This window comes from Chaetodon auriga, chromosome 21 (genome assembly GCF_051107435.1).
Source record: "Chaetodon auriga isolate fChaAug3 chromosome 21, fChaAug3.hap1, whole genome shotgun sequence".
NCBI classification, from domain to species: domain Eukaryota; kingdom Metazoa; phylum Chordata; class Actinopteri; order Chaetodontiformes; family Chaetodontidae; genus Chaetodon; species Chaetodon auriga.
The window spans coordinates 17555649-17571315 of record NC_135094.1 but is presented as its reverse complement, the minus strand read 5'-3'; the positions used below and the strand labels follow the sequence as shown (position 1 = coordinate 17571315).

Below are 15667 nucleotides of genomic sequence, written 5' to 3'. Positions count from 1 at the left end.
TTTCTTTTTTCTCTGTGAAGGTCCTGTGTGAGTTCAGAGTTTGCTTCCACTGAAGGTAAGTCATTTTTCACCTTAGAAGTAATGAATACACCGATTTTGTCGTAAATGGTCAGAATGCGAGTGTATTTGTTGCTAAACATAGAATCATTTGGATGAATTGCACTCAACTTTTTTTTTATTTCTTTACAAATGTGTGCTGTATGAGCACATAAAGTAAACATAAAGTTCATGAACTATTGTAACCCCTGTACACAACTGCTGGTGGAGTAATTGAATTACGCATGGCCAGCTTTAGTGGAATTATCGACATGTCTGTAGTATGTGTTTGACCAATGAGATTGCTTTTCAAGCGCTTCCTGTTGCATAATATGTGATGGCACATTTACAGCAGTAAAAGTGGTGCAGTTTTGTTTGTGGCTGATGCGTCATGTGGGGACTATGTTTTAAGTTTCATGGTGTCATTTTGACTTATGAGTTAATGCTACCAAAAGCAGACATTCACACTATATTTAGGTTCTTTTAAACAGTAAGAATGTTAACAAAAGCTGACTGGGGGACAGATAGCAGCACAGTTCTGAGTGAAATTAAATTTCATCAGTCTTGTCTTTGGAGGGGCTGAGTTGATGTCAAAAGCAGAGTTTCAGTGTGGGGCACACATTGTTATCTGAAGCTAGTCAACACTTCACCACTGAAGTGCTAAATACCTAGCTGCTACAAAAACAACATCTGGTCCAGTTGCCAATGAAAACAACATGATTGACATGATTATCTGGAGCTTTGCAGCTGCAGCCAGCCTCAAATGAATAAAATGTGGCTTTCTATCAGAGCGTCGAGAATAGACACGAGGGTGGAGGCGAAATGACTCAAATCTGCCTTCTTAATGTCTTGTGTTTTTAACAGGAAAGCACAACATTTTGAAATGGAGTTTATAGAGTCGTTACTTGCGCTCACAGTAGCATAGCAGCACAGCAGCTGAGGGCAGAACAGGCTCATCTGCTTCTTATGAGCGCACGCACTCTGCCGGGACGCTTTTTCTACAGACAGAATTAGAGGGAGCAGAGCTCTGCACAGCGGCGTCAGTCAAAGTGAATAGCTGTTTGGTGATGTCATGTCATATGCCTTGCAGAGAGTGTGTGAGTGTGTATGCAGCCATGCCTCTCACACCTGTCTGGCGCTACATAGTCTCCCCTGTGACGCCATTCGCAGGTTTTGTGGTTTATCTTTGCTCCCAGCTATAAAGCCAGATGGTTCCGGTGGTGTGTAATGATGAACATAAACATCATGATAGTGATGAATGGATTTGAAATACATTACAAATTTGTTGCTTAGAAAAAACTCCTTTTATCACAGTAGAGGGGTATTTCCGAGACGTGACAAATGTAAATCAGTTGAATCTCTGAAGAGTTGTGAATGTGCTGTCGTATATATTCCTAAAAAGTTACTGCATAGCACGATTATGCAGTGAAAAGTAAAGTAAAAACTAAAGTAAGGGTAACTGGAAGGCTGATGTTCCACCATTTAGAGTGTTTTGAAAATCAGGATTTCCCATAAAATGTTTTTTGTGGCGCGAGGATCAATAATGGGCAGCTCACAAAGACCCACCCCCCTTATTTACTGATGCTACACCTGGTTTAGGAATTGGATAAAATAAATTCTTTTAAGTTGGAACAACGTGTAAGTCGGTCAGGTCAGCACTAGTTGGACACTTGTTAATGGAGGTTGTTCTGACCATCACGTGTCTAAAGTCTTCAGTCTTCTTCCCTCTCTGCCTCGCTCTCCACAGCTGACGAAGAGAAGCTAGATGAACGAGCCAAGCTGAGCGTAGCGGCCAAACGCTCTCTCTTCAGGGTGAGCTTCAACTCTCGCCTGTTTGCCCTCTCCTTTCTGCACAGTGCATGCTGCTTTCAGACACCAAGCGTGGAGAAATGTGCTTCCAATCAAGGACACAAACATTGACACGGCCTGCTTTTTTTTTTTTTTCCTTTCTGTCTTCTCATTCCTGTGAGGATTTAGAGATGAAAACTTGGAAATACTCGTAATTTGGTTTCAGTGCAGGCATTCCAGTGGAACAAGCATTTTAATGGAGCACATTTCACTCCACATCTGTGAAAGTGACCTCAAACATGTCCTGTTGTCTCAGTTGCTTAAGCTCACTTCAGTAAATACTTTAATTTCCAAACAGCTGTGACAATTGATCTTAATGTAATCAAACCATCTGCCTTTAATAACTGTTATGCTAATGTCTTCAGCCATATGGTCATCTGCTCCAGCGGCCAATTCACTCATCAAACCCACTGTCACTCAATGCAGATATTAGCTGGTTAAAGCCTGTGCAGCCCATGTTTCATCAGTCTTTCACTTGTAACCCAGCCTCACATCAACTGAGGGAATTTATCCCAGTGGAGTTAAAGTGAGGTGAAATATTGATTTAGAATGGTTTTCCATGTTTGTCCCAATGTTTCCATTCAGGAACTAGAGAGGAGCATTGACGGCGCAGCCCCTAAAGTCCGGTCCAGGAATGCAGCGGTGGACAGGAGACTAAGACGGACACAAGACCGGTCCAGAACTCAGCCGGTCACCACTGAGGAAGTAGTCATCGCTGCCAGGTAAATCTTTGCAAGTTCCTTTGTTTTTTTCTTTTTACTTACAAATTAAATAACGATACAGTGTGTGATCTTTTATAGATGTATTTATGAGCGTCAGAGAGAACCAGGCGAGCTGTTTCCTCTTGCTTTCAGGCTTCATGCTAAGCTAAGGCGGTGTAAAGACTGCAGGCACATGTGGCCCAAAACAAAATTTTTTTGCTCATATGTGACTCAGATCTGTTTTTTTTATGACAGTGTGAACAGCACAAATCTCATGGGATCTGATCTTTTCCATCCTGATTTGATCCACTTCCATATGTGGTCCCAAATCAGATCCAGGTCTGATGCTTTCAGTCTGAACAGTCATATTGGAGCTCGTGCGACATGAACGTCACGCTCATGCCTGGACTCGTCTCTTTCTGTCTTGCTGCAAGACCGTTGGAGAATCACTGACAGATGTAGTTAAAAGTAGACCTTGACATCCTGAAATTTTGGATGAAATCTGTTGCTGTTAAGGCTTCCATGTCACGATCCCACCATCCCAGACTTCACATCCACATACATTTCTGTATATTATTATCTGTCGTTCATTGTGTTCACAGTATTGAAAATCACAGAAAATTTAGAAAATTCAACAGCAGCAACTCTTTGAGGAGACAGTATACCCAATGCTCTCTCTCTATTTATAGATATACAGTATACATATATATATATATATGTATAATCTTGTGCTTTTTGTCATTTGGGTGAATTTACCCTTTCAGTATTTGAAACTTCTACCCTTAAGCGTTATGATGCAACAACATTTTCTTATGTTGTCAACCTGACAGCTAACCCATTACATTTTCTCTCACTCTGGACGTGATTCAAAATTTCACTGTCTGTGAAAGTCTCCATGAATTCTGAAATGTTACTTTAAGCCTGCGAACATCTCTCTGAACACCTTTCTGAGCCTCCTCTTGGTTTATATTCCTCTCCCTTAGGCTGAGTTGACTGTTTTCTTCCTGGAAATCATGTGGTTTATTTCCTTCTGTCACCTGTGTGTCTTCTCTGTCACCTCTGTCTCTCTTTGTGGGACTTTGTCCCCCGTCCTTGGCTACTGTAGCGTCCCCACTCACGTTCCACGAACAGTGACCGTTCACACTGCTGTAGCACGCGTCCCCAGCCCCACCCTAGTTTGCAGCACTGTCCCGCCACACAGGTACATGGCACGGATAAGAATGCTCACGCCGAGCTGCAGTGTGTGACTAACATGATTGACATTATTGGCATAGAGTTCTTTTTCAGACTGATATTCTCACAAGTGAGTTTTTCTCTACAGGATGTGAATGGATGTCAGTTCTTAGTAGTGTGATGTCCTCATGCACAATGCCTTTTTGAGTTTTGGTGCCCTCCTGTGTGACTGCAGGAAACTACATGAATGAATTATTAAAGGCCTAAAAAGACTAGAGGGATTTTACTTAATGGCGTAGTTTGGTTTTTGATAGGCATGACTCCCTGTGAGTGTGTGTGTCTGTGTGTGTAACAACCTGTTTTTAGCGCTATATTAAACCTCGTATCGGATGTCACTGCCACATGCAGCACCACAATACTGCCTGCCATGTAGCATGCCACTTGCTAGCTTGCATGAGCTCCTCCCCTGCTCACCAGAGGTCTCCTTTTCTTCTACCTCTTTTTCTCTTGGGTGTTGTTCCCCCAGCCTGCAGGTATCCTCGCAGCACAGCGCCACCACCCAGGAGCCGGCGTGGGAGGCCAGGCAGGTGCAGGATATCCAGGAGAGCCCAGGCGTTAAGCCGGTGTCCACAATGGAGGGAAAACGCCAGAGCCAGAGCCAGAGCCAGGGCCAGGGCCAAGGACAAGGCCAGAGCCAGGGTCAGTGTCAGGGCCAGGAGGAACCTGACCTCTGCACCCTCAGCTTGGCAGAGAAGATGGCGCTGTTCAACAGACTGGCTCAGCCTCCCACCAGGGTTACCCGCACCAGAGGGGACACTCGCCATCGCAGGGCCAACGCTCGCTACCAGACACAGCCCATAACACTGGGAGATTTGGAACAGGTAGGGAAGGAGCAGGAGAATGTGCAGTTTATCCTGTAGAATAACTCAATCTTGCTGCTCGAATTTCACTAAAAGCCTGTATGTAAACTAAAATGATTCCAACCCTTTACCTTTTATTCTAATGAGAACATATTCTTGTGTCCCGAGTTTGTAAGGTTTTGGAAAGCAGAGGGATTGAACAAAGCTGTAAAGTGTCACACATATATCATTTTAAAGGAATAGCTAAATGATGCGCTCACGTGTATCATGGCCATCATGATATCTGTCTGGAGTTTTGTGACTGTGAGAATGCCAAGCAAACAGCAGACCTCAGGACCTAACTGCACCCTAAAAGCAAAGACCATGGCATATAACATTAAGAAAATATTAAGTGTATAAGAGTTTTGGGCAGGTACAGTATGAACCAATCCTGCTTTCAAAATAGACTACATGAACCATGCATTGTAGCATGTGCGTGTCTCTGCTCCAGGAGTCTTCAGACATAGACTTCAGTGATGACCAGGAGCTGTGTGACAGCCCAGTAGAGCGCCTGCAAGTAAGGTTCCTCTAAACTATCACCATGCATTTGCCTGAGACATGGAGGCTGACACACTCTTCTCAGAAATGAGCACACATTTCTGTGAACAGCACGTGCTGTATGGCATCTCGTTTCGGGCCTGTGTCCATGTTGTGTGATTTCATTCTGAATGCACAGCGCATGGCCCGGCTTCTGAGTAAGCTCTGACTCAGTTCTCATCATTCCGTTGTGTCAATAAGGAGGCTGTGGTGTGTGGATGGGTGATGCTGCAGGCCATATTTCAGCGAGGCTGTGGGCTTGAAAGATGCCTCTGGGGTGAACGAGAGGAGAACAAAAGCACTTCAGCTCCCGTTCACCACCACATGGACTGAAAGCGGCTATTTGTAATCTGCTCGTTTGAAACTGGCAACTGTTTGAGGGAGGGGAGGCATGAGAAAGAAGAGTGAGGCTGGAAGAAAAAGGAGTTGAAGGACTCTGTTTACAGAAAAGATTTTTCTCAGCACTTTTGTGGTTTCCATGGATGTTTACTGTTGCTGCTCATTTGTTACTCAGCAGAAACTCCAGGTTAGTTCCCACGCTTTTGATGTGAAGTAATGGTTATAAATTTGAAAAGTGTCTTCTGGCTACAGCTGGATGCATTGTGCGTAGGGGGGGGTTCGCTGGCATGGCTTTGTGATGTGGGCTGCAACGGACCGGCGAGATAGGCTGCCCTTTGATGCTCAGGAAGTGCAGTGAGTCAGGCAGGCAGTGATTAGTCAGCGTGATTCTCTTCATTTTGTGTGTGCGTGCGGTTTGCCCGTTCTGTTTCTCAGCCTCTTTGGCAAACTGACCCACTTCTTTCTTTGTCCGTGACTCTTTCTGCCTCCTTGTTACACAGCTTCAGAACGGCACGGGCTCTCGGTTCGAACACCTCCCGGCTTCATCCTCCTCCTCTGCTCTGAGAGCAGGAGGCACAGTCTCCACTGACCATGCCGGAGACATCCACATAACCAGAGCAGCGCCGCGGCTTGAACCCCTCCCTCCCCCCAGCTCTGACATGTCTCTGCCCCCTCGCCATCCAGACGGTCCAGCCTGCAGGTCCCAGGACTCTGTGGACCACCAGAGGCACCGAATCTTTCCCGAGGAAGAAGACAGAGCTGATCTGGGAGGAGGGAAGAGGAAACTGCCCTCTCCTCAGGGAGCGGTCAGACAGGCCGCTCTGCCCCAGCCACAGACTGGAAGAGAGAGGAGGGGGGAGGACGAGGAGGATGAGGAGGAGCAACAGTGGCTGACCAGACAGGGGGGGGCCGTGCAGAGCTCAAAGAGCCACATGCTCCAGGAGTGGCAGGAGGCGTTTCTGAGGGAGGAAGTACAGTACCCAGACCGTCAGAGGAGCAAGGCCACCAGTGGAGGTAAGACAGAAAAGAAAAGGACCTGTTTGAACCTTTATATTGGAGAACTGCTTCTTTGTTGCTCTGGATGTGAACTTTGAACATCTCTTTGACAATTTTAACAAATGACATCACTTAGAAGTGATATTCTGCTCGTTCATTCCACAGTTTGTACAATATCAAGCTTTGAGCAGATGTAAAACAACACTGGTCGCATTTTTTTTTTTCATGTAGGCTATATGAATGCACTGACAAGATCTTGTGATAAGAGAGTGTTGGATGTTAGTTTTCTTAAAGACAAAAAATGGATAGAGCTGACTAATACTGAAATGAACACCACTGTCAATTTCAGGCTGTGTGCTATTTAGCAAATTTTAGAACATTCACATACAAAATTAAGATGGTAAACATTACCATTACCTTAATGTTACCATGTTATGATGGTCATAATGTTATCATGTTAGCATTTTGCATCACATTTTCCATGTATATTATCCACAAAGAGTACAAAGCTTCTTTTTTGTGCAGTGTGCAAATTAGCAAATGCTAGCATGCTAAAAAAAATTACACCTGGTAAGTTTCACCATGTTAGCATTGTCATTACGAGCATGTGAGCGTGCTGATATTAGCATTTAGCATTTAAAGCTCTGTGTTTTGTATGTACTTTATACTCGATAGGGAGCATGGTTTTTTGGGTGGTTCTGGGTTAAACAGAAGGTCTAAATTTCAGTAAAGTGGGCTTTAAATATTTAAAGAGCAAACTGCAAGACTGACTAAACACCAGAATCAGTTCCAGTTCACAGTCAACAAGCGTTTCTCATTGAACCACACTTCCTGCGTCTGTCACAGTGTTACATACAGATTGTGGTTTCAGGCTTCCTTTATGTCTGAGCAGCAGTAACACTGATTGGCTCTGTATCAGCGTAAAGCCTGTCAGAGAGCACAGACACCAGCCAGACGATTGTTGTCGATTAGAGGGGACAGAGCAGAGCAGCTCGGACGCACAGACGCAGACAGGCAGCGGTGCCTGGACGAGCGAGCTTCAGCGTGGGTGATTTGATTACAGCTGTGGCAGGGAGGTTTGAAGCTGTGAGAGGCATCTGCGCTGCTTCTCACTGGCAGATCAGAGCCTCTTGGTGAGCATGAAAGATGTTTGCTCCCACGCCGTTTTCTTTTGCACCGTGAGAGTGATGACTGTGCTTAAATATAAAACCCTGTAGTCGCTGAATTATTGGAATATTGTGTTATTTAGAGGGGTGTATCCTAAACAGGGAATATCAGGGAGTTTCATAAATGGATCCATTCGTGCAATGTGTTTGAAATCCTTTTTCACACCTCTTTTTATTCACATAAGCCCTTCCCAAGCAGAAAAATGGTGCCATCTTAATCGTAATCCACCGTGGGAACCATGTTAACATTTCTCTAGTTGCTGTCATGCTATTGATTTTTACTCACTCCTTTGTGTGTGTTTGTCTGCTCATGCTCACAGAGCTGCCGGAGTCCACTGTGCAGGCGTCCAGAGCAGCATCTGGTTTGCCCAGGAGTGTGTGTCAGCCTCCAGCGGCAGACACACACACAGACGGCAGCGGACACACACCAGGCCCGGTTCAGCTCGAGCAGGGAGATGAGCTGAGCGATATGATGACGGCCAGACACATGTCCATCAAAGAGAGGTGAGCCCAGTGGCGTGGTCAACTCTTCATTTTAAGCTATATCAGGGCTTCATTTAATCTGAAGGACAGTTATATCAGCTTGACTTAAAATATCCTCCTTTTGCATCAGTTGGTCAGTTAGTAAAGCCAGCAGAGTTAAAGAGGAGGTAAGATGAAATTCCAGTTCATTCTTGCTTGAGTTTTAGGTTAAAGGGAGACAAGAATTGAGATAATGAGGACAAAACAGAGCAAGTTAGTGGGTTGTTAGAGTTTTTTAGCCACTGCATGGATAAGATAAAGATGGAATATTAACAGCAGAAACAGAGTAGATAGAGTGGACATTGTCCTTCATCCTGGAGTCTGAATGGTACTAAACTTAATACACGAGGCTACAAAAGTTAATTTGTTGGGCTATAGATAATAAATGTCTTTTATAATCAGAATTTCGTCAGCAATCCAGTTCTCCTGGAGGTCTCTCCCATGCTTCTGGAGTCTGGCTGGGCCTCTCCCAAAGCCACTCCTGTGATTTCTTGGCAGCGTGGTTTGGGTCGTTGTTGAAATGTAAAGCTCGAGCCCAGCCTGAGACCTGGAGCAGTCCGGAAAAGGTTTTCTCTCAGGATTACTCCTTGTTCCTTGTAGTGAGGAATGGCTTCCGTCTGGTCACTCTATCATAAAGGCCTGATTGGTGGAGTGCTGCACTGATGGTTGTGCTCCTGTGAGGTTCATCCATCTCCACAAAGTTACCTGTCTGACCGAGGCCCTTCACTCCTGATTGCTCAGTTTGGCTGGGTGACCAGATTTAGGACAGTGATCCCAAACTTCTTCCATTTGAGATCGATGGATGCTATCGTGCTGTTGTGCACTTTTTCTTGTACCCTTCCCACATCTGCATTGACGCTCTCAGATCTACAGACAGTTCTCTTGACCTCATGGCTTTTCACTCTGACATACACCATCAGCTGTGAGACCTGATATAAACAGGCCTGTACCTTTCCTAATTCAGCACAGGTGGACTCCAGTCAAGTTCTAGAAGCATCTCAGATGGATCCCTGAAAGAAATACATCTTTTTTTCATTTGCTCACATACTGTCGGTTAAGCACACTCCGTGCTTACATGTTGTCCATTATGTTTATGGTATAAAATCAGTGCAGTGCATTTTAAAAGTTAGCTTAGCTTAGCTTTAACTTCACCTTTAATTGAAGCTCAGCGTAGGATTCCCCGACAAATGAAATGATTACATAAGTGTAGTTATGTCACATTGTGTCAACAAGCTCAGTCTGCTGGTAGATTGATTGATGACATAATGGAAGTGCATGTTAACTAGGGTTAAACGGCGTACGTTGCCTGTTCTAGTCCGCTTGTACTTTCCATCACATGTCATTCTTTCACCGTGTCTGCGCGTCTGTGAGTCTTTTCAAAGGATTTTCCTGCAGGCAGGATCTGCATCCCAGCTGCAGCTGGTGACATCTATTCAGTGTTACTTTCATCCTGTTATTTGGAGCCCCCGGGGCAAAACAGGGCTTCCCCTCACTGGGTCACAGAGGGCTGGTTGTGAGAGGGGCGGAGGGCACTGCCAACACCCTGACCCCTCTATTATGGGTTTTGCTGCTCCCTACTCACACATGAGAGCTCAATAATTGAATCTCTGTTCTTGTCACACTACACTTCAGTTTGTGATGTTATCATCCTCCATGTGCTTCATGTGTCATCCTAGCTTCTCTCATTTAAAAGCTGCTACATCCAACCAGTGATTTAAAGATAGTATTTGTCACATAGACCACTTCCCTCAGTGTTGGGCCGACGTTTGCTGTAGCCAAATGGTACCGTTTTTTATTGCTGTGTGTCAAATACTCCCTCAGCCTGGTTACACTGACTGACATCTCTAAGTGATCTTTATGTCTAATTGTACTTCAGCTGTCAGCAGCCTGTTTATCCATGAACCAGAGCTTCACAGTATTTCTGACTGCGGCTGCTAAGCGGCACGCTGTCTGCCTCTGCTTAGTGTCCGCTGCCTTCAGTGTAAACAGTCCCGTAGATGAAACTAAAGACAGATGTAGATGAGACAGGGAAGACGGTGTCTGCTATCGTCACTGTAAACAGTCCTGTAGATGAGACGTGGCAACGTCCCTGTTTCTTGTTGGCCTCAGTGTTGTGACAAGTTGAGTTAAATTTATTTTAACAAGTGCTAACCTTGCGGTAACCTCGTGCAAAAGGGCTGTCTGTCATCTTTCATGTGCTCTTGTATGTGTCCCCTGTTTCTCAGTGACACTATGTAATTGGAAAATAAATGAATGAATAAATAACAAGTCAACACGTTTGTTTTTCAGACATCTTTTTGGTTTTGAGCCATGACAGTTAACGTTTGAGTCAGATCCAGCGTTATCTGAGCTGTGTTTTCTCATTTAACGCCTCAGTCTTTCCCTCCCTCTTGCTCTGTCTCACCCCTTAGGGTTGCTTTGTTAAAGAAGAGCGGCGAGCAGGACTGGAGGAACAGGATCAATAGGAAGCAGGATGTGGTGAAGGCTGTCGCGGCTGAACAGCAGGCTCAGCTCTGGGAGGTGGAGCAGAGCCTCATGACGAAGGTAACAACCTGACCTGCACACTCACTGCTCAGGCGGTCTGTGGCTGCTCTGTCTATCATGTGTGTTACATTATGCTTTTCACGCCGCTCTGACTGTATGCTCCGTTCATGTCATGTTTCAAAGATGTGTCCCGTTTGATGTACTTCCTACAAAACTTCAAAACAAGTTCAAACACACAAACACCTTCAGGGAACTGCTTTTAACCGTCACTCCGTCGCTTTGTGCCCTTGAGCCTTGAAGGCAGCGCTCATGCAGTGCTGTGACATGCCACCGAGGCTCCAGTCATTCCATTCTTTTTATCCACATTTTGACAGCAGGCATTTCCTGTATCAGCCGCCGAAGTCGGGCTGTTTAGTAAACAGATTCTGGAGATGTTTTTGATCATTTGCTGATATGTAATTCTAGAGTCAGGAATGTCAGAGGGATGACAGCCAGTGAATCAGTTTTGCAGCAGAAACCTGCACATGGTAACAGTTTTGGATATCTCTAAACAGAGAGGTTGTATTTTGTCCATGTGTGTGTCTTTTGATCTCTTTGTCTCTGTCCTCTGTTCTGTCTCATAAACAGCTGTTGTGTGTTTTTGTGCTTGGACTGTAAGAGTTAATCTGTTTTTATTTGATTGATGGCAGTAAAATAGATACCATTGTGTCTGGATCAGTTGCACATTATTGCATGGTGAATGTTCTCACTCCATGGATAAAGAAGTGTATCGCTGCTGATATGAAAATGAAATCATTTCATTCAATTAAAAAGTCATTTTTAACTTTTGCAGGACATCATCTGTATACAAATGGAAAATGAAATTTCAATTTGATGGAATGATTTCATTTTGAACATTTTCAGCCATTCATAGTTTCATTTCAATCTAGAATATCTGTTGCATATTTGTTCCAGTCGTTTTGGTTAGAGATCAGAGCACATTAAGATGAATTTGAAAGCCTGATTTTGTGTAAAGTACACACACATTGAGATGTAAAGTTTTCTCCTCAGTGAAATGTGAATTAGTTTGGCAGAGTCAGTGACAGGAATGACTAACTGTCCTCTGTAATGTAGCCTCTGTGTTTCGTCTTGCCTGGCTCCAGCTTTTCTCTCCTCTGACATGCATGTTAATGTAACCTTTCATTCTTCTCTTTGCCTTTGTCTCTGTCTGCATGTCCTTTACCTTTAACATAAAATAAACCTCATTTCATCCTCTGCATGTGGACTGGGTTTCTGTGTTGGCATCCTCTGTTTGTTTTTGAAGGGAGGGTAAGGGCGGGACTGTACCTCTCTGTTTAGACATATTCACAAAAGCTACCATCCTCATCAGCTGAGGCTGTTTGTGTTTCCAGCTGCTTATCAGGGTTTGTTCAGCTCGGCTCGACAGCTCTGCCCGTGCATATTCTCACTTCAGGTTTTTAGTTTATTTCATGTCAGGAAGAGTTTTGTTTTTAATGATCTGATGCTGTCGGGAATAATCTGCCATGCTGTGTTGAACTGCCTTTTCTCAGCGTTTTCCACAAAAAGCATGATATTTTAATCATGTCAGGAGAAAAGACTTTTGAATCAAGTTCAAGTGATAGCTAAGTAGCAGTCAAGAGGAAGGGCAGTTGATGTTGTTCATCTTGTTTTCACCCTCCTATTCACCAGTCAGTGAACACAACTCAGCCAATTTCCTATCTTAGATCAAAGAAGAGCAGCACTTAAGATCAGGCAGATAGAAAACTCAGAGCAGAGCAAACAAAGACTCCCACTGTGTTCCAACCCTGGATGAAAGTTTTTATTGCACCATATGCATACACACTGTAGTCCTGACATTTCCACAGAAGTACATAGGTAGCTACTCAAAGTTCCTTAAAAGAGCAGGGCTTCAGAAAATGTTGCATCACACAAGTCCCTTCAGGATTTATGGATGATCATGTGATTTGGCCATGATCTGGATTTCGGGACAACAGACCTTTCAGAAAACATGTCCCTTCTCTCCTGCGGCCGCATGTCTGTAGGACGATGAAGCACTGATGATGATCGATGAGTTTGCTGTGTCCGACCAGCTGTGGGTAAGGCCAGCGTTCAGGGCCAAAATCACACACACACACACACACTGCAGGGGTATTTATCAAGTGTACTTAAATTGGATTGGATTAATGATCTAAATTCTACGCCCTTATCTGCATTTCCTGGCTGCTAACACACTCTCTTGGTAAATACATCCTGGGTGTAAGACATCCACACTTCTGTGTGTGTGTCTGTGTGTGTATTTGGTGGTGGTACTCTCTGTGAGTGTTTCCCTTTGCAGTCATGGTGATGGTGTTGTACTCACGGTGTGTGCTTCTCTAATTCATCCCACGTCTGGCTTCAGAATTTTGGAATTCTCTTCCAGTCTCTCTCACTGTGGATGTGTTTTCTGCGTGTCCGCTGTGTGTTTAAAGTTTGACATTTGGTCTTTATTTGTCTCAACAAAGCTTTTCTACATATATTTATTGGTAACATGAGGTATGTATGAAAGCTGGAGTAGGGCTCTCGTCCTTGCTCCATCCTGCTCCAAAAGACCGAAACTGTTGTTGACATTAAATTGAAACAGTTTGGCTTCTCCTCTGCTTTACCTCCTGTTTCCTCTGCATTCCAGCTGCTCAGGACTGTATTCACCACTTAGGTCATGTCCTTGGCAATAGTAATGTGAAGAAGAGTTTACATTCTAATAACATAAATATTATGCATGTTTTTTTTTAAGGCTGATTGAAATCCAAACTAAAAATCCTAAAATTTGAATTTTTAGGCAAAAAAAACTATTGAATTAAAGCTGCGCTAATTAATATTTTTCTATTAAAAATTGATCAAATGACTATGTATCATGTGATTGGGGTCACTCGCACTGACAAACACAGAGAAAATTTTCAACCAACAATTTTCAACAGCATTAAACAACAGGCAAAGTTAGCAACTAGCTGGTGATCATAGAGAAGAAGCTAAAGAGCGACGTACAGTGATTTCACTCAGGAGTTACAGAAGAGTGAATACTGGACTCCAAACAGATACTAATGTTTCTGGATATTCAATAGACATTGCTTGCTTTGTTACCATAACCACTAAATAAACTGGTAGTATGTCAACGTTGTGTTTGCTGCTTGTTCACTGCATACCGGACATGACAATTTAATTAATACTGGGGTTAAGTAAAAGGGATTTTTTACTTTCCAGCCAGATTACACACCTGGCAGGATAAAGAACGCTTTAAAGCAACATAAGGACCATAATAAAAACCCTAATGTAGGGTAATAATGTTTGAAGTAAATGTAATGAAAAGGCTGAATTGTGATTTTTGAAGGTCAGTGATTTGGTATTTCACCCTCATAAAATCGGGGGATTTGCAAAAGAGAGGTTAAAAACAGAAAATTCAAAGTTGCAGCATCAGAGAGTGAGACACCTGACTTTTGGTTCCTAGCAAGGGTAAAGCTCCAAAAACACTGGATCCTACACTGCCCAGAATGCATTGCCCCCCCCCCCCCCCCCCCCCCCCCCCCGTCTGTTGCACAGGCTTTCTGTTGTATATTTTTAATCTCCAAACCCAAGCTGAGGTACCCTGATGATCACTATCACATCATCAGGGTTACTGACAGTTTTCACAGGCTGCCCAGTGTTATCTTTTCTAATAAAGTGATCTTCTTGAGTGTATCTCATGCCCCTTTAATACTAGCACAGTTTTTTGAGTAAGTGGGGTTCTGCAGGGAATTCAGACCCCATGAGCTCAGTATTTCTAAAAACCTGGCTAAGGTCCTGCAGCTGCTGCATACTTGATGATGCCGTGTGTGTGTCTCTATAGGAGCCGGTCTTTGCCTCTACTCTCTCTCTTCCTCCTGAGCCTCCTTTCTTTACTTCTTCCCCTGATGAGTCAGCCGGCCAGGTAGGAGGTTGCATCTCCCCTTGCTGCATGCATTGCTTGCCCTTTTTATTTGCTTCCCTGCCTACTTCACTGAGCTCTGTAATCCATACCAAATCACACACCCCATAGTTTTAACATGCAACTTAACATGCAAATCAATGATGGAGCAGATCTGTGAAATACCCTGTGCAGGGAGTGAAGCTTTTCAGAATGCTTGTCGGCCATACCCGTGTGGTTATTTGGCACTGCATTGTGTGACATTACAAGTCCTTTCATCCTAAACCTGCATCACAGCAATCGTCCATAATGATCAGTGGTGCTCTGCAGTCCTTCACAGCCACCCTGCTCCTGCTTCATGCCACCCAGTGTTCATGGCCGTCCCAAAGCTTTGTCACTTTACCAAGGAAGTCAGCATGGCAGTCCCTGTAGCTTCGAATGCCTGTGCAGAGCTTGGGAGATTTTCAATCATCTTTTCATCCTTATCTCTAAATCCTCATCCTTTCTTACCTTCCTCATCCATCCCTCTGGTTGTGAAGGCCACCAGATCCCCCAGACCCATGCAGGTGGATGAGAGACACCCCTGGAGACGGAAGGTGACCTTGTCAATACTGTATGCCGTGCTCTGGCAAATCCCCAAAATCCCTAGTTGGCCGCCTTTGCGTGTACACACACATAAAATAGAAGTAACATTGCTGGAGTTATGTTATAGTCAGTCGTGTTCTTTGTCTTCACTTTGTTAATGGACATTTCTTTCATTTTAACTTTGTCAGTGATGTTGAAACTTCTTTAAAGGCGTGTGCATCCAGCAGATAAGAAAGAAAATCGACCATTTTCCTTGGTCCTTTGTTGGTGAACAGCTTGTTTTCACTGTGAGGCAGAGATTCATGTATGTCTTGTACATTAGTTACCCCCCTTTGGTGTACTTGCTTTGCTCTGCTACTTTGTCTGTTTGATGTTATCCTTGCTGTTTAATAAAAAAAAGCACGTGGCAGTGTAAGATGCAGTCTTTTTGGTGGTGTAGGTTTCCTTTTGCTGTAGTGTGACCAC

The 15667-nt window shown here is 44.1% G+C and overlaps 1 protein-coding gene across 4 annotated transcripts in view; it reads left to right on the top strand.

Moving 5' to 3' along the window:
- The window catches only part of svila (supervillin a), a 50720-nt gene that overhangs the window by 16507 nt on the left and 18546 nt on the right, over positions 1–15667 (top strand). Inside the window, exons 10-19 of one of the 4 annotated variants that reach the window (XM_076761354.1) lie at positions 21–55; positions 1784–1848; positions 2470–2606; positions 4285–4639; positions 6034–6547; positions 8016–8199; positions 10629–10761; positions 12744–12797; positions 14561–14641; positions 15157–15213. In XM_076761354.1, coding sequence (XP_076617469.1) covers positions 21–55; positions 1784–1848; positions 2470–2606; positions 4285–4639; positions 6034–6547; positions 8016–8199; positions 10629–10761; positions 12744–12797; positions 14561–14641; positions 15157–15213 — 1615 coding nt within the window. The remainder of the gene's footprint in view (positions 1–20; positions 56–1783; positions 1849–2469; positions 2607–4284; positions 4640–6033; positions 6548–8015; positions 8200–10628; positions 10762–12743; positions 12798–14560; positions 14642–15156; positions 15214–15667) is intronic. The other 3 variants (XM_076761355.1, XM_076761356.1, XM_076761357.1) reach the window with 3 other exon arrangements.